The 17,669-nt window shown below is 35.1% G+C and overlaps 3 protein-coding genes across 6 annotated transcripts in view; 1 reads left to right on the top strand and 2 right to left on the bottom strand.

The window, feature by feature from the left end:
* The window catches only part of LOC107664038 (ubiquitin-conjugating enzyme E2 W-like), a 9,119-nt gene extending 6,830 nt beyond the window's left edge, over window positions 1-2,289 (bottom strand). The window contains exons 1-2 of the mRNA XM_016454483.1: window positions 2,221-2,289; window positions 1,560-1,651 (exon numbers count right to left, since the gene is read on the bottom strand). Of these exons, the coding sequence (XP_016309969.1) occupies window positions 1,560-1,651; window positions 2,221-2,235 (107 nt within the window). The 5' untranslated portion in view covers window positions 2,236-2,289. The remainder of the gene's footprint in view (window positions 1-1,559; window positions 1,652-2,220) is intronic.
* Window positions 2,290-3,475: 1,186 nt separating this feature from the next.
* Window positions 3,476-5,497, bottom strand: elocb (elongin C paralog b). 2 transcript variants are annotated; one of them, XM_016454557.1, is made up of 4 exons: window positions 5,280-5,497; window positions 4,776-4,819; window positions 4,433-4,576; window positions 3,476-4,156 (listed from the first exon to the last, which is right to left on the bottom strand). In XM_016454557.1, exons 2-4 carry the CDS (start codon window positions 4,777-4,779, stop codon window positions 3,966-3,968), a joined length of 339 nt encoding a protein of 112 aa, XP_016310043.1. In that variant the 5' UTR covers window positions 4,780-4,819; window positions 5,280-5,497; the 3' UTR covers window positions 3,476-3,965. The 2 variants fall into 2 exon arrangements, with proteins under 2 accessions (XP_016310043.1, XP_016310042.1); XM_016454556.1 differs by having other exon boundaries at window positions 4,776-4,804.
* Window positions 5,498-5,540: 43 nt separating this feature from the next.
* On the top strand, window positions 5,541-7,498 carry LOC107664093 (transmembrane protein 70, mitochondrial-like). Of its 3 annotated transcripts, none has more exons than XR_001631425.1 (4): window positions 5,541-5,856; window positions 6,472-6,571; window positions 6,725-7,280; window positions 7,459-7,498. XR_001631425.1 is itself a non-coding variant. In XM_016454555.1 (4 exons), the coding sequence occupies exons 1-4, from the start codon at window positions 5,653-5,655 to the stop codon at window positions 7,168-7,170; spliced, it is 657 nt and encodes a 218-aa protein (XP_016310041.1). In that variant the 5' UTR covers window positions 5,542-5,652; the 3' UTR covers window positions 7,171-7,337. The 3 variants fall into 3 exon arrangements, 2 of the variants coding, with proteins under 2 accessions (XP_016310040.1, XP_016310041.1); XM_016454555.1 differs by lacking the exon at window positions 7,459-7,498 and having other exon boundaries at window positions 5,542-5,856; window positions 6,725-6,802; window positions 6,896-7,337; XM_016454554.1 differs by lacking the exon at window positions 7,459-7,498 and having other exon boundaries at window positions 6,725-7,337.
* Window positions 7,499-17,669: the final 10,171 nt, after the last annotated feature.

Raw genomic sequence — 17,669 nt, 5'->3', positions numbered from 1 at the left:
GTATTTCCTCAGCGACCAGCACGGATCAGCTCTAGGCATGACGAAGCAGATATCCTCCTCTTTTGGAAGGCCAAACAAAGTAGTTTCGCTTTCACTACGAAGCACACAGTGCCTTCACGACATGGCGGCGGCGACAATACTACAGCGAGAATAAAAGTTACACCTTCTTTCTTTGCGTGAACATTTGGGCGGCGTTATGCAAATCTTCCCACATCGTGATGTAGATATGTGGGGGCGTGTTAGAAGGAGCCGTTTTAGGTAGGTGTGGCTGACTCTTAACTTTTATAAAGAATATCTCTTTGGATTTGAGACTTTAGTCTTTGCAACTTTACAGATCTTCTTTATGCACCAAGAGCTTGTAACACTCCAAAGAGAAAGGACAAATTGAAATCGCATCATATGACCATTATGCTCTGTAGACCTTCCAGTAGGAGAACAAATGCCAGTGTTAGGCTATCCTCCTGCTCACGTAACAGGCACTGTAATTTTGTGGGGAAAACATGGAAATAATTTTTTCGTTATATCTGGCAAAGATTACGTTTTCCACACATATTTTTATGACAATGGATATAGTTATTTTCTGGATTATAAATCACATTTTAATCATCTGAAACGTGCTGCGATTTCCAAGGCGACTTATTTAAAGCAATCAAGTCATAGCCTAACACTGGCATCTGTTCTCCTACTGGAAGGTCTACAGAGCATAAAGCATTTTAAAAATATTTAGGTTGGGAGTTTTTAATAAATGTTTATAGTGAATGCCACTATAATTTGTGTTTGTTTTTACTTATATTTTTGTTCCTTTTTCTGTTCTAAACACTGCTAAATTTACAGGATTTTTTTTTGTGGAGTGAGGGGAATATATACAGGTTTCTAATGTTTGTAAATGTTTCATTTATTTTACATGATTTATGAATGAAATGATAAAATGTGTCTTATACATCAATCGACTTGTACACCAATGCAACTTATCTGTGTCATAAAGTGCTCATAAAAAATAAGGCAGATGGTAGAAGAATAGAACTGCCATGTATGTACAAGTATACATACAGTATAGTGGTCAATTTAATAATAAAAAAAAGCTTAATTTGTCATACACATAACTATCCCCTAACCCCTCACTTGGTGTGGAAAACTTGATGTGGCCCTCGAAATCAAAAAGTTCGCCCACCCCTGAATTAAAGTCTCATGAGTTTACAACGACATAAGTGTGAGTAAATGAAACCGAAGAAGTACTTTTGTACTCAAAAGTGGAGGAAGATAAACCTGGGCTTGAAAGGGCGGGGTTTAAGATGATTACATTTTTGGAAAAGTCTGCATACTTCATCAATTCTGTCATTTTCACTGGAAGATCCAGTTGACATACTGATTAAACATTATGAGGTCAAAACATTTAAAAATGTGTATGGACTAATTGTTCACGATAAAATCTATTACATGTATTTAGAAAATGTATGCATTTTCATTTCATGCCAACTTTAAGGAAAGGTTGCAGGTTGTCAAAATATAATCCAGCCTCAACTGCTCGATCTTACATCTTTACACATTTCACAACTTACTCAGTGATTGTGTTCTGCACACTTCTCTCATTCAGTGTCATTCCAGGAGGTGGATCACTTTGCAATGCCAACAATTCCTTTTGTAATCGCTTCTGGAAAGCGAAAATAACTTGATTTAATAGATAACTCAGTAAAAACAGGACAGCCCTCATTACATCATTCTAAACCACTAATCCACCATTTTAATACAAAGTGTATGATTTTAAACACTTCACCTTAATTAAACCAAAAAAAAAATAGTGTACGAAAAGTACTGAAAATACAACTAGCAAGCAGATTGCTAACAACGAGCTAGTCAAACAAACGAGTTGCACTAATATAGAAGCTAGCGATTAAGCACCATTACAATTATTTACAGCTCCGGAAGAACTCTGTTTCATAATTCCCGTTTCACATCGCTTTCATAAGGATCGTCTTCCACCGCCACAACAGTATGTGATGTGACAGCACAGAGTTTGTTGGGTTGTCAGACTGACTGAACGGTAGCTTACAAAGTAAACAAATGTGCGTACAAATGAAACAGCTTACTCTCCTGGGTTCAGATCAATACTGGCAGGGACACTGGACGAAACCCGGTACGTGTCACAGCTATGTGTGAAAAATAGTTTATACTGTTATTTGAAAATAGTTGCTTGAGTAGCCTATGTAAGGAGGTACTCACCTGCATAGACGCCATGTTGGAAAACCACTGTAGAAAGGCGATTGGCCGAATGACGTCTGATAAGGGTTTTTCACGGAACCGCAATGCAACAATATTTAGGGGAGGTACTACAGGTGAACATGCTGAAATCCTTTTATATAAGCCAAAATAGTCTAAAGATCCTCCTTTTTACGTAAGAAAATACGATACAACTATAGTGTAACGTTTTGTGCAAACCCGAATTAGGCATCATTTAAATAGGGAGACTGCGCTTGTTGCTACACTTTTTACTCCAGTAAATATTGCTCAGGGTGGGTTTATTTTTTTTTAAAGTAAATTTCATGTGGGTACATACCTTGAATCAATTGTACATTTCCTGTTATAGCAGAAGAAAGATAAAGTTCATTGACCTTCTGTGACAACGTGCCCCGCTATATTGGATAAATAAGTTGTCTCAGTGAAGTTTGCCAATTAACACTTTCAGCTAAATGTGAACAGCAGAAAGACAAAAACGTTAAAGGAAACATTCAAAAGCATCACACCATTGTAGTGACCAATAATACATTTTTATTTACAATATTGAATGTTTTAATGTAATATTGTTATATAATATTTTATACATTTAAATGTATTATATATCAATAAATTGTATATTTAGATGTTGTCTTAAAGTTTGATAATTCCTCATTTATATCTAGAGGATATTCCTTTAATATCATAGTAAACCTAGCTATAAATATCCCTTGGTGTCATTAACTTTCAAAAATGCAAAAAGATGCATGGAGAACAGAAGAAATATTCAATTTAAACTGTTAATTTGGGGGTCTTCGTTTTAGGATTTTGTGCCCAATAATTGAAGTCACTGTTTGATTTAAAGTGACAGTTCACTCAAAAGTAAAAATTTTGTCATCATTTACTGACTCAAGTTGTTCCAAACCTGTAGGATTTCCGTTCTCATGTTAAACATAAAAGAAGATATTTTGAAGAATGTGGGTAGCCAAATATTTGATGGCCCCTATTGACTTTCATACTATGGAAAAACAATATGAAAAAAAAAGGGGGGGGTCAATACACACAAGTCAGCGGGGACCAGAAACCGTTTGGTTGCCCACATTCTTCAAAATATCTTCTTTTGTGTTCCATAGCAGAAATAAATTCATACAGGTATGGAATAACTTGAGTGAGTAAATGATAACAGAATTTTTATTTTGGGTGAACTGTCCCAGAGTTACGTGCACATATGTACTCCACAAAGCAGAAAGAAATAAACAAAATCTTTTCAAGAACAACTGATTTTATTCATTAAACAACTGATAAATGACTACTGTGGACAATTACAAGACTTATGTCTGATGAATCCACATGCAGAAAAGGCATAAATCTATTTCAACTGAATTTTGAACTTGTTAACATAAACAGATACATTATAAAATTACATCTGTCTGGTTGACTCTAGTCATTAAAATATGGGCGCATCACTTCAGGCATCTTTATTTTGCAACACAGAAATTATCAAGTTAATACTGGGTCAAAGATTAAAACAATAAAAAGTGAAATAAAAATAACTTAGATATCCACTAATTGTAAAAAAAATTTCATTTTAAATATAAAAAAAATGAACAAAAACAGTTATACTTCTAAGTCAGCACAGCATATCTCTGTTTGCAAACCTAAAAGTATGAAACCAATAAAATAAACCAGTAATATTTTGCTTTTCATATTTATTCTGCATCCAGACGTGTATATGAGCGTTTCATTTTTTTCGTTTAACAATCTAGAAAGTTTGCAGCCATCAGAAGCTCCAGAGCTATTTCTGGGGCAATAGGAAATTCTGGGATTTCTGTTGAACTATTAGTATAGCGGACTTTATATGTAAAGTACATGCACACTTTAGAAAGAACGTGAGATGGGATCTCTCGAAAGTTGACCTCATTTGTTTCATTCTCAGCAAACTGGCCTGAAAACAGACAAAACAATGTTATTCTCACTTTTATGCTTTATCAAGATAAACATAAATAAAGAAAAAAATACACAATTACAATACAAGGATCCTACAGTAGCAATGCAGGAAAACAACAATACATAAAAAAAAATACATAACACCTAATAAACAATGCAGCACTAATAATTTAAACTCTAATAGACAGATAGATAGATAGATAGATAGATAGATAGATGTATTTTAAATGAACATAATCCACTGTTATTCATTCCTTTTTTAACAAATACTCACCAGGACCACTAAGCATAGCTTTGATTGTTCCAGATGTAAGAGCATGTTCTCTCTTCACAATAAACTCATGGCCATCAGAGGAGATCAATTTCACATACATGGCATCTGGCCCTTCACAGCCACCATAGGTTTTTTCTTCTCCATCTAAAATGTATTAACTCGATCATACCCTCAAACCACCAACATAACATCATGCAGAAAAAAAAAACAGTATTATATCCCTTAATCTAAGAAATGTATTTTTAAAAGTCCCATTTGGTTTATTCTCCCAATAACACGAACTGACTAGGTCCAGGATAAGTAAATTAATTAATTTGTTTACAAAAACTTAAACATGTCTTACCCATTCTTACTGCTTTCCCTTTTCAGTCTCTGAAATATTAAGAAAGAAATGAACCGTTTTAAATGAACAGAAATTAACCCCACACAAATATAATGCAGCAGCGTTAGTAATAGCACATATAGATGGTCATGAAAATGGCTGACCAAGAACCAATTGTCTGTGTAATCTAATCAGATGTGTCAAGTAAACATAGTACAGCAAACTGCACACAACATATCACACAACTCCAAATTAATTTTTCAGTCTTTAGTAATGTCACATTGTGTGATATTGTTTTTTTTTAAATAAATAAATATTGACTGACATTTGGCACAAGAATAAAACAGCTCCACTAGTCCTGTGGGAGTCTGGGCCATGCATGCAGTACAATAAATCATTACCTTCCCAGTTAGCTCAAGCACAGCGTACAACTCGCATTTTCAACAAATATTCCAGTAGACAGCACTCGCACGAATCAAGATTAAATAGTCATAATTAAATAAACGATATAATGTTTCAACTCACTAAGATCGAGCTGGTGGTCCGGGCAGTTTTTTCAGTTTTCTCTCCGATAAGCTTCTGAGAACTGCTTCTTCTGTTGTCACTGCCGACAACAGGAAACAATTGTCGGGTAGAGAATCAATGCACTTCCGTTATAGATATTACAAACTAAGAGTCCTCCTCAATATGTTTTAATAATTAATAACACATCAGAATTGTGTGTTTTTGGTTGAAGTGTCTTTAAAGTGTAATGTGTAAGATATATACTTCTTTACACCTGTGATGTTTTTTGCGCAGTCTATAATCAGATGGACTACATGTGTGCTCGCAGACCAAATTGCTTCCGGTGGTTAGTCGTCTTGCTGTCTGAGGAAGTAGGAAAACGCCACATGATAACATGTATCAGATTGGGATTTTACAGGGGTTTCGGCGTCTGTCAAAAAACCAGCAACAGATCATAAGAAATCTCCAAGTCGCTGTTCGTCCGATATTACACAGCAATGGGAATATTTGCCACACTCATGCTGCGGTTTTAAGGAGGCAGGATCATTTGCTGCATGAGATGCGAAGAAGGTCATTTTTAAAAGCTCGTGCAAAAAAGGTACCCTACCTAGTAGAAGACTATCAAATATGCAATGACTGGACAAAAAAGGCCGGTTGTTATTTCTTTTATGTTTTCATCATTTGAATGAGCAGAGAAAAGTCCAACCAGATCCACAGATCCGGTCCAAAAACATCAAATACGTTTATTATTTAATTTAATTAAATGTATTTATTTGAGCAATTTCTAATATACAGTAATTTAAAAAAAATGAATTGAAATTGTCCTGTCCTGCAGAAACATATCAAAAGAAAATGTAAAAATATATCAAATGTAAACGTAAGAAAATGTAAATATAGGCTATTTAAAATATATTTAGATCCACATGATCTAATTAGGTGCTATTTTCAAAAATGATTATGACATTATATTTATAGTGCTCGAAAAGCTTAACAGTTGCAGCTTTTAAAAATGCCCTTTATTTTTCAAAATACATTAATGTTTATTAATGTAATGTTTTATTAGTGCATTAATTTTATTCTATAAAAAAAACAAACAATCTAACAATTTGAATCTAAAATCTGAAGAAAAAAAAACATCTATACTTAACTGAGAAGGGGTTTTTGTATCTCAGTGTTCAGAAGTGCTACTTTTAATAGATTTGTATCTCCGTAGGTCCAACCATATTGTGCTGTTAGATGGTATAAACCCTTACCAGCCCAGCCTGAAGATGGAGAATTGATCTACGCAGGCAACCTGGGAAAAGTTGTCCTTGGTAAATTACCTGGCTTAAAGAACATGCAGCATTTATACCTGTAAAACACCACATAAACTACCAAACAGACACAATTATCAAATGCTGCAGTGAATTTCTTTACATTAGACCTCTAAAATACTCTAATGAGTTAAATCTGCTCTTTTGTTGTAGGTGTGAAGTTTTTCTCCTACTCCAGCAGCATGTGTAGTCTCTGTGTGATGCCATATGTCCTCCTGAAAACAGGCATAGGTGTAAACAGCTTGGCACTGCAAGCGGTGTTTTGTGGCATTATAGGTTTCTTCACATTTCTGACTCCTGTTCTCCTCCACTTGATCACCAAAGGTTATGTAGTACGCCTGTACCACAACAAGGAGACAGACATGTACACGGCCATCACTTACAGCGCCCTTCTAATGGAGAAACGGACTGTGTTCCATCAGAGTGATGTCGTTATCCCTGATGTCAGTCGGATGTTCACCAGTTTTTATGCCAAGAAACGCTCACTGCTGGTCAACCCAATGCTTTTTCCTCTGCCCCACGACTACAACCACCTCATGGGTTATGACCAGCCCTTTTCTTTTGACACAGATGACCTGAACAAACCAGATAAAAGTTAACTTGTCCAAGCTAAGTCTGTCCAGTGCTGGTGGGCAACCAAGATGTCTACTAGGAATTTCTTTTCATCGTTTCAATGGACCGTTGTAATGTATTACATATTGACAGGCTGGTATGTCATCCAGTATAGTTGTGATGCAGAAACTTGTACGAGAGTGTAAATAAATGAGAAGTCATATTTAACATTTGCACTCCCTGTCTGAATTCCCTGCTTGTTGCATTATTCTACATCTTTCATCGTCTAACTTCTATTTTCTTGTACTTCCTTATTCTCACACTATTTTTTATAGAGGTACAGCCTGTGACCATTCTATCTAAAGGGGAAGTTAAGTGCACGGCATTACTGTGACACATAATAATTTCAGATCAGTAATATCAGTTTTTTTTGTTATATTGTAGCATTACCTCGTGTGTCTTCTGCCTTTGCAGAGAGAAGATTATTCTGCTCCTCAGAGCATAGTAGCATTTGGTACAGCTATGAAGGTGAGTTGAATAACATTTTTGTTAATGTGCTGTTATACTTAACTCTAATTGCAGAATTATTCTGTTTGATCTATTCAAAGCCTGTATTAGTATTTGACATTTTCAACTGACTCAGTGGTTTAAATCATTATCAGCAAAAGAAAGATGTGTTCACAGATGTTTACATAGAGAAACGTTTCTAACAAGACTATTACTTATAACTAATTTTACTAATAATTTGTTATTTAGATACTAAACGGAAATGGTGATGCAAAAAATATGAGATGGGTGGGAAAATTATATTTAAATGCTTTTGGATTTAAATGCAAGAGTATTGCGTTCTCACGAAAAACTTGCCGTTTGCTTGCTAAAGCATTGAAATATAGTTTTCCTCCCACATTCATTGTATTTCCTGCACAGATGTTTTGAGAGTGAATGCAAAGTTTCTCGGGGAAATGCAAAAGTTTTGTGAGAGAATGTAAAAACATTTTCCCCATTACCATGTCCTTTTTGAATCTTAAACCTATAAGCTACACATGTGTACTAGTTTTGCACAGTGATTGCTAGAAGGTATTTTTACTCTTTCCATAATTTTCTTTGCGCTCTCATTAATCAGGGCCATTGTATTACTTGTCAGTGACTGCTTCCCCCTGCTCTCAAGAAGTGACCCATTACATTATGACTTACACAGTAATCCCAAGTAAGTTGATGGAAATCGAATAGGCCAACTCAAGAATCATTACATTATGTAATGCATATACATTATCAGGGTTCCCACTCTTTTTCAGTGATCATTTTCCAGGACTTTTCTAGGACATTTGTAATTTAATTATGGCGAGTATAAAAGACAAGGATCACACCCTAAAGTAATATATTCCTCTCTCCGGAGGTCTTTAAAAGTCCTACAGTTTATGGCCATGACATAACTATAATAAAGCTCTTAATTATACATTCCAACAACTGATTTTCAGAACCAATTTAAGTACCATAGCAAAAATGTTTAAACTATTTAACTAATTGAACACAAAAATAAATTAAATGTGTTCATTATTAATGTTAATCATAATATGAAAGAAAATAATAAATTAGCAGGTATCCTTCAAATATAATTAAGCATTGCTTTTAAAAAAAAAGTCAAGTAAAAAGTTACATTGTCTCATTTTCCATGTGTTTTTCAGGACTGGAAAATTAGCCATCAATTTTCCAGATTTTCCAAGACATGTGGGAAGTGCATACAATGCATAGCAACTTGGAATAATGTTTGAGCTCACTATTAAAACTGTATAATGCCATTTTTTTATATAGCCTTTGTAACTTTGAAACTTTTTGTTATTTAGTGTTCACAGTTGCTCGTTTCGGATATCATGCTCGTGTTTACGTCAAAGGTCAGCTCTGGTTTGAGTGCACACAGCCATATATTCCTTGTGAGGATATCAAAATCTGTTACATCATCAAAGGAGGTACTACATGAATATGTTTACTGCACTTTATCTTTTGTTGTAGCGATGAGTTTGTGGATATTGATAGAGTGTTTCCTTGTTTCAGAAACACTGCATGAAACCTGTCCATTTTATTTTAAAAGAAAAGGATTTTTCGCTACTCAGGTGAGATGTCTGTACCCATTTTATTATAAACAAGATTTTATCAATTGTTCCTGTAGCTTTACTAGTATAACATGGCAATGCAATGGTCATGTGCTTGTTTCCCTGTAAAAAGAAAAAAATGTATGCAGTGTTGGTTTGTGCTTGTTTCCCTGATAAAAAAAAAAAGTAAACGCCGTGTTGGTTTGTGCTTGTTACCCTGTAAAAAAAAAGTAAATGCCTTGTTGGTTTGTGCTTGTTTCCCTGTAAAAAAAAATCAACGCCGTGTTGGTTTGTGCTTGTTTCCCTGTAAAAAAAAATCAACGCCGTGTTGGTTTGTGCTTGTTTCCCTGTAAAAAAAAATCAACGCCGTGTTGGTTTGTGCTTGTTTCCCTGTAAAAAAAAATCAACGCCGTGTTGGTTTGTGCTTGTTTCCCTGTAAAAAAAAATCAACGCCGTGTTGGTTTGTGCTTGTTTCCCTGTAAAAAAAAATCAACGCCGTGTTGGTTTGTGCTTGTTTCCCTGTAAAAAAAAATCAACGCCGTGTTGGTTTGTGCTTGTTTCCCTGTAAAAAAAAATCAACGCCGTGTTGGTTTGTGCTTGTTTCCCTGTAAAAAAAAATCAACGCCGTGTTGGTTTGTGCTTGTTTCCCTGTAAAAAAAAATCAACGCCGTGTTGGTTTGTGCTTGTTTCCCTGTAAAAAAAAATCAACGCCGTGTTGGTTTGTGCTTGTTTCCCTGTAAAAAAAAATCAACGCCGTGTTGGTTTGTGCTTGTTTCCCTGTAAAAAAAAATCAACGCCGTGTTGGTTTGTGCTTGTTTCCCTGTAAAAAAAAATCAACGCCGTGTTGGTTTGTGCTTGTTTCCCTGTAAAAAAAAATCAACGCCGTGTTGGTTTGTGCTTGTTTCCCTGTAAAAAAAAATCAACGCCGTGTTGGTTTGTGCTTGTTTCCCTGTAAAAAAAAATCAACGCCGTGTTGGTTTGTGCTTGTTTCCCTGTAAAAAAAAATCAACGCCGTGTTGGTTTGTGCTTGTTTCCCTGTAAAAAAAAATCAACGCCGTGTTGGTTTGTGCTTGTTTCCCTGTAAAAAAAAATCAACGCCGTGTTGGTTTGTGCTTGTTTCCCTGTAAAAAAAAATCAACGCCGTGTTGGTTTGTGCTTGTTTCCCTGTAAAAAAAAATCAACGCCGTGTTGGTTTGTGCTTGTTTCCCTGTAAAAAAAAATCAACGCCGTGTTGGTTTGTGCTTGTTTCCCTGTAAAAAAAAATCAACGCCGTGTTGGTTTGTGCTTGTTTCCCTGTAAAAAAAAATCAACGCCGTGTTGGTTTGTGCTTGTTTCCCTGTAAAAAAAAATCAACGCCGTGTTGGTTTGTGCTTGTTTCCCTGTAAAAAAAAATCAACGCCGTGTTGGTTTGTGCTTGTTTCCCTGTAAAAAAAAATCAACGCCGTGTTGGTTTGTGCTTGTTTCCCTGTAAAAAAAAATCAACGCCGTGTTGGTTTGTGCTTGTTTCCCTGTAAAAAAAAATCAACGCCGTGTTGGTTTGTGCTTGTTTCCCTGTAAAAAAAAATCAACGCCGTGTTGGTTTGTGCTTGTTTCCCTGTAAAAAAAAATCAACGCCGTGTTGGTTTGTGCTTGTTTCCCTGTAAAAAAAAATCAACGCCGTGTTGGTTTGTGCTTGTTTCCCTGTAAAAAAAAATCAACGCCGTGTTGGTTTGTGCTTGTTTCCCTGTAAAAAAAAATCAACGCCGTGTTGGTTTGTGCTTGTTTCCCTGTAAAAAAAAATCAACGCCGTGTTGGTTTGTGCTTGTTTCCCTGTAAAAAAAAATCAACGCCGTGTTGGTTTGTGCTTGTTTCCCTGTAAAAAAAAATCAACGCCGTGTTGGTTTGTGCTTGTTTCCCTGTAAAAAAAAATCAACGCCGTGTTGGTTTGTGCTTGTTTCCCTGTAAAAAAAAATCAACGCCGTGTTGGTTTGTGCTTGTTTCCCTGTAAAAAAAAATCAACGCCGTGTTGGTTTGTGCTTGTTTCCCTGTAAAAAAAAATCAACGCCGTGTTGGTTTGTGCTTGTTTCCCTGTAAAAAAAAATCAACGCCGTGTTGGTTTGTGCTTGTTTCCCTGTAAAAAAAAATCAACGCCGTGTTGGTTTGTGCTTGTTTCCCTGTAAAAAAAAATCAACGCCGTGTTGGTTTGTGCTTGTTTCCCTGTAAAAAAAAATCAACGCCGTGTTGGTTTGTGCTTGTTTCCCTGTAAAAAAAAATCAACGCCGTGTTGGTTTGTGCTTGTTTCCCTGTAAAAAAAAATCAACGCCGTGTTGGTTTGTGCTTGTTTCCCTGTAAAAAAAAATCAACGCCGTGTTGGTTTGTGCTTGTTTCCCTGTAAAAAAAAATCAACGCCGTGTTGGTTTGTGCTTGTTTCCCTGTAAAAAAAAATCAACGCCGTGTTGGTTTGTGCTTGTTTCCCTGTAAAAAAAAATCAACGCCGTGTTGGTTTGTGCTTGTTTCCCTGTAAAAAAAAATCAACGCCGTGTTGGTTTGTGCTTGTTTCCCTGTAAAAAAAAATCAACGCCGTGTTGGTTTGTGCTTGTTTCCCTGTAAAAAAAAATCAACGCCGTGTTGGTTTGTGCTTGTTTCCCTGTAAAAAAAAATCAACGCCGTGTTGGTTTGTGCTTGTTTCCCTGTAAAAAAAAATCAACGCCGTGTTGGTTTGTGCTTGTTTCCCTGTAAAAAAAAATCAACGCCGTGTTGGTTTGTGCTTGTTTCCCTGTAAAAAAAAATCAACGCCGTGTTGGTTTGTGCTTGTTTCCCTGTAAAAAAAAATCAACGCCGTGTTGGTTTGTGCTTGTTTCCCTGTAAAAAAAAATCAACGCCGTGTTGGTTTGTGCTTGTTTCCCTGTAAAAAAAAATCAACGCCGTGTTGGTTTGTGCTTGTTTCCCTGTAAAAAAAAATCAACGCCGTGTTGGTTTGTGCTTGTTTCCCTGTAAAAAAAAATCAACGCCGTGTTGGTTTGTGCTTGTTTCCCTGTAAAAAAAAATCAACGCCGTGTTGGTTTGTGCTTGTTTCCCTGTAAAAAAAAATCAACGCCGTGTTGGTTTGTGCTTGTTTCCCTGTAAAAAAAAATCAACGCCGTGTTGGTTTGTGCTTGTTTCCCTGTAAAAAAAAATCAACGCCGTGTTGGTTTGTGCTTGTTTCCCTGTAAAAAAAAATCAACGCCGTGTTGGTTTGTGCTTGTTTCCCTGTAAAAAAAAATCAACGCCGTGTTGGTTTGTGCTTGTTTCCCTGTAAAAAAAAATCAACGCCGTGTTGGTTTGTGCTTGTTTCCCTGTAAAAAAAAATCAACGCCGTGTTGGTTTGTGCTTGTTTCCCTGTAAAAAAAAATCAACGCCGTGTTGGTTTGTGCTTGTTTCCCTGTAAAAAAAAATCAACGCCGTGTTGGTTTGTGCTTGTTTCCCTGTAAAAAAAAATCAACGCCGTGTTGGTTTGTGCTTGTTTCCCTGTAAAAAAAAATCAACGCCGTGTTGGTTTGTGCTTGTTTCCCTGTAAAAAAAAATCAACGCCGTGTTGGTTTGTGCTTGTTTCCCTGTAAAAAAAAATCAACGCCGTGTTGGTTTGTGCTTGTTTCCCTGTAAAAAAAAATCAACGCCGTGTTGGTTTGTGCTTGTTTCCCTGTAAAAAAAAATCAACGCCGTGTTGGTTTGTGCTTGTTTCCCTGTAAAAAAAAATCAACGCCGTGTTGGTTTGTGCTTGTTTCCCTGTAAAAAAAAATCAACGCCGTGTTGGTTTGTGCTTGTTTCCCTGTAAAAAAAAATCAACGCCGTGTTGGTTTGTGCTTGTTTCCCTGTAAAAAAAAATCAACGCCGTGTTGGTTTGTGCTTGTTTCCCTGTAAAAAAAAATCAACGCCGTGTTGGTTTGTGCTTGTTTCCCTGTAAAAAAAAATCAACGCCGTGTTGGTTTGTGCTTGTTTCCCTGTAAAAAAAAATCAACGCCGTGTTGGTTTGTGCTTGTTTCCCTGTAAAAAAAAATCAACGCCGTGTTGGTTTGTGCTTGTTTCCCTGTAAAAAAAAATCAACGCCGTGTTGGTTTGTGCTTGTTTCCCTGTAAAAAAAAATCAACGCCGTGTTGGTTTGTGCTTGTTTCCCTGTAAAAAAAAATCAACGCCGTGTTGGTTTGTGCTTGTTTCCCTGTAAAAAAAAATCAACGCCGTGTTGGTTTGTGCTTGTTTCCCTGTAAAAAAAAATCAACGCCGTGTTGGTTTGTGCTTGTTTCCCTGTAAAAAAAAATCAACGCCGTGTTGGTTTGTGCTTGTTTCCCTGTAAAAAAAAATCAACGCCGTGTTGGTTTGTGCTTGTTTCCCTGTAAAAAAAAATCAACGCCGTGTTGGTTTGTGCTTGTTTCCCTGTAAAAAAAAATCAACGCCGTGTTGGTTTGTGCTTGTTTCCCTGTAAAAAAAAATCAACGCCGTGTTGGTTTGTGCTTGTTTCCCTGTAAAAAAAAATCAACGCCGTGTTGGTTTGTGCTTGTTTCCCTGTAAAAAAAAGTAAACACCGTGTTGGTTTTTGCTTGTTTCCCTGTAAAAAAAAGTAAATGCAGTGTTGGTTTGGATGCAAGCACATGACAAATAAAAATGTGATCCTTTGGAAGCTATGGAACAAATTTTATTATTTTTCCTTCGCAGGGAGAATTTCAGATTTACTTGGATGTGAGCTTTGTTGATGATGCTGAAAGAATGCTCACATTACGTTTTAACATCACTGTGCAAATAAAAAGTACTGGTAGAAAGAATGGCATTTTTCGACAGTTGGGAGGGCTGTAGGAAAAGAAAATCCCAGCAAAGGGTCAGTCATTTCATTATTTTATTTTATTTTTTTATTTTATTTTATTTTATTTTATTTATTTATTTATTTTTTAAGATTTACTTGGATGTGAGCTTTGTTGATGATGCTGAAAGAATGCTCACATTACGTTTTAACATCACTGTGCAAATAAAAAGTACTGGTAGAAAGAATGGCATTTTTCGACAGTTGGGAGGGCTGTAGGAAAAGAAAATCCCAGCAAAGGGTCAGTCATTTCATTATTTTATTTTATTTTTTTATTTTATTTTATTTATTTATTTATTTTTTATTATTTTTATGTTATTTTATTTTATTGGTGTGATATGGGGGAAATGTTATATTTTCTATTCAGTTTCTTTAATAATATTGTGATTATATCAATAAGTAATAAGTGATTGTCTCAGTCTGGACTGTTGTGGAGAATCATGATGTTGTTTTAGTTGTGAAAGTGTTAATACATTTTAATTTAAATGCAAATATCCTCTGAATTTACTGTTAAGATTTTATTTTGTGACCAAACTTCTGTTTACCGGCACTTCTTTGTTCACATACTTACAGGTACTTACAGGGGGGGAAAAACATGATTCACGGTTCAGTCCAAAAGAGAAGTTTGGCAAGTTTTATTAGATTGTGATTTGTTCATATCCCAGCTTTCAGGAAGAAAAGCCATTAAACACGGAGAGATTTTGCCACTGTTTTATTAAATAAGAACAGCAATGATGCTTCTGTACCTTTCAGTTTTTCTTTGCTATATGTTGGCATTGTCTTCTATGTCCCTGGCAGAGAAACAATTGGTTTGTTCCTCAGAAAGTGTTAGCATTTGGTACAGCTACAATGGTAAGATCAGTTTTTTTTTTTATTCAGTTTAATCTGTTACCTCAGAACCTCAGGTGCCAGCAAAAGAGAAGTGATAAAAACTCAATGGATGTTTTTTTATACTGTATATATATATATATATCTCTGGGGAGCTCGGCCTAGACCCAGGCAGGCCATCCTTCATGGGAGTCTTTGCCTCCTTCTTGGGAAATTGGAGCTTCTTAATATCCAGCCGGTCTGGAGTAACCCACTCGTCCAGGCGCTTATTGACTTCCAACAAACAAAAAAATTTAGTTTTTTTTTTCTTTGAAATTAAAGGCTGAATAAAGGGAATCATGTAATGAGGTAAGTGACCAAATTATTTACCAAAGACCAAAGCTAATAATTAATACTCACAGTCAATATAGTGGACATAGTAAAGCTTTTTCCCATGGATGTCTTTGACACTGAGAATTTCAGCGAAAGCTATGAAGGGACAAAATTATGAATCACTTTTGGTCAAGCAAACAGTTATATCCTTAAATATCTACTTATATATAATATATATATATATATATATATATATATATATACTACTATACTATATATTGTGCCCAAAACAATTATTTCTTAACAGAGGCTATTGCTAATTCAATTTATGTACTAATTACTGTTAATTTGACAAATGATGCTCATGAATCACCTCTTGTGGGCTTTGAATCTCTTTTCACGATTCTGTTTGATGCCATTGTTATGAAATTAAAAAAGCCAATGCTCTCTTCAATCAGGGCCATTATATTACCTGTCAGTGTCTGCATCCCCCTGCTCTCTAGGAATGTCTGAGTACAATTTAACGTGTACAGTAATTCCAAGTAAGTTTATGAAAGATGAATGCTCTATATTGATTGTTATGCATTTAATATAATGTATACTTTATGGACCTGCCCATAGGACTCAAGCTTCGCTATTCACTACCTGCACAATATTTATTATAATAATTATATCTAATAAAAATAATTATAATTGTATTTTATTAATAATAATTATAATTCCAATCAAATTTATTATTATTATTAATTCCTTTTTTAATTATTATTTATTTGACTTGTTATTCATTTAGTGTTCACGATCACACGTATTGGATTTCATGGTCTTATTTACTACAAAGATCAGCTGTGGTTGGATCACGTGCAGCCAGATGTTCCTTGTGAAGATTTGAAAATGTGTGACATCATCAAAGGAGGTACTACATATTAGACTGTTTTACTACATTAAAACATAATGGTTCAGCTGTGTATTAATTTGTCTCACTGAGACCACATTCTTTGTTTTAGAAACGCTTCATGAAACAGTTCCAATTTATATGAGAAAATATCATGGTCCTAAGGTGAGCAAATCTAACATGTAAAAATATATAGAAAAATTCTGTCACAACACTTCATATATATATATATTCTTGTCCAGAGATTTCATTACTAACACTAACCACCAAACATTTAAAAAAGGCCATTGAAAATGTGATCCTTTGTAGCTATGAAATTAATTTGATTTTGTTTTCCTTTGCAGGGAGAGTATCAGATTTACTTGGATGTGAACATTGTCGATGATGCTGAAAGAATGCTGACATTACGTTTCAACATCACTATGCAAATTAAAAGTACTGATTGTAAGAATAACATTTTTCAACAGCTGGGAGGGCTATAGGACAAGAAAATCCTATTTTTAATTAGTAAGACAGCAAAGACAAGGATGCATTAATTTAAAATGTAACAGATTTCTATTTCATATAGCACAACTTTTTTCAATGATGATAGGAAAGGTTTAAATAAGAACAGCAATGATGCTTCTATACCTTTCAGCTTTTCTTTGCTATAAGGTGGCATTGTCTTCTATGTCCTCGGCAGAGAACAAGTATTTTGCTCCTCAGAAAGTGTTAGCATTTGGTACAGCTACAATGGTGAGATCAGTTGTTGTTGTTGTTTATTTTTTTTGTTCAACAATTTAATTATTCAGTTTAATCTGTTACCTCAGAACCTCAGGTGCCCACAAAAGATAAGTGATACTTGTTAAAAAAAAATCAATGGATATTTTCTTTCTTTTTTTTAAAAATAGATAATTTAAAAATAAAGAAATAATTTTGCCCAGAGCAATTCTTTCTTAACCGACTGTCTTGCTATTTCTTTGATATGTAATTAAAAAGCCAATGCTCTCTTCAATCAGGGCCATTATATAGAGGGTATAAGTTTGAAACTATTCAAAAAGCTAAGATGCGTGCGAAAAATATGACAAGGGATAATTTGTTACAAAGAAATATGTACAAAGTAGAAAATTCTAATAAGGTCTATTTTGTAACAAAATATAATAGGAATGCTGAAAAAATTAAATTATTCGAAAAAATTGGGGTATTCTACAAAGTGATGAATTGCTGAGAAATATATTTCTAGATCCTCCAATGATTAGTTTTAGAAAATGTACAACCTTAGGGGACAAATTAGTACATAGTTATTTACCACCCAACCATGTAAGTTCTTGGTTAGGGAATAAACCTAAGGGTTGTTTTAAATGTCATCACTGTAACCATGTGATAATGTGGTACAAGGTAAAACATTCTTAGATGAAAATACGAATAAGGTCTATTGTATTAGACATTTTATTAAGTGTCAAACTACCCATGTTATTTATAGACTAGAATGTCCTCAGTGTAAGGTGTTTTATGTTGGAAGAACAAAAAGACGATTACTGGATCGACTGGCTGAACACAAATATGCCATCAGGAGGGGTAATGATGAATATCCTATGGTAAAACATTTTAAATTAATGCATAATAGTAATCCTT

Source organism: Sinocyclocheilus anshuiensis, unplaced genomic scaffold (assembly GCF_001515605.1).
Source record: "Sinocyclocheilus anshuiensis isolate Anshui unplaced genomic scaffold, SAMN03320099.WGS_v1.1 scaffold23, whole genome shotgun sequence".
Classification (NCBI taxonomy): domain Eukaryota; kingdom Metazoa; phylum Chordata; class Actinopteri; order Cypriniformes; family Cyprinidae; genus Sinocyclocheilus; species Sinocyclocheilus anshuiensis.
This window is presented reverse-complemented; position numbering and strand designations above follow the sequence as displayed.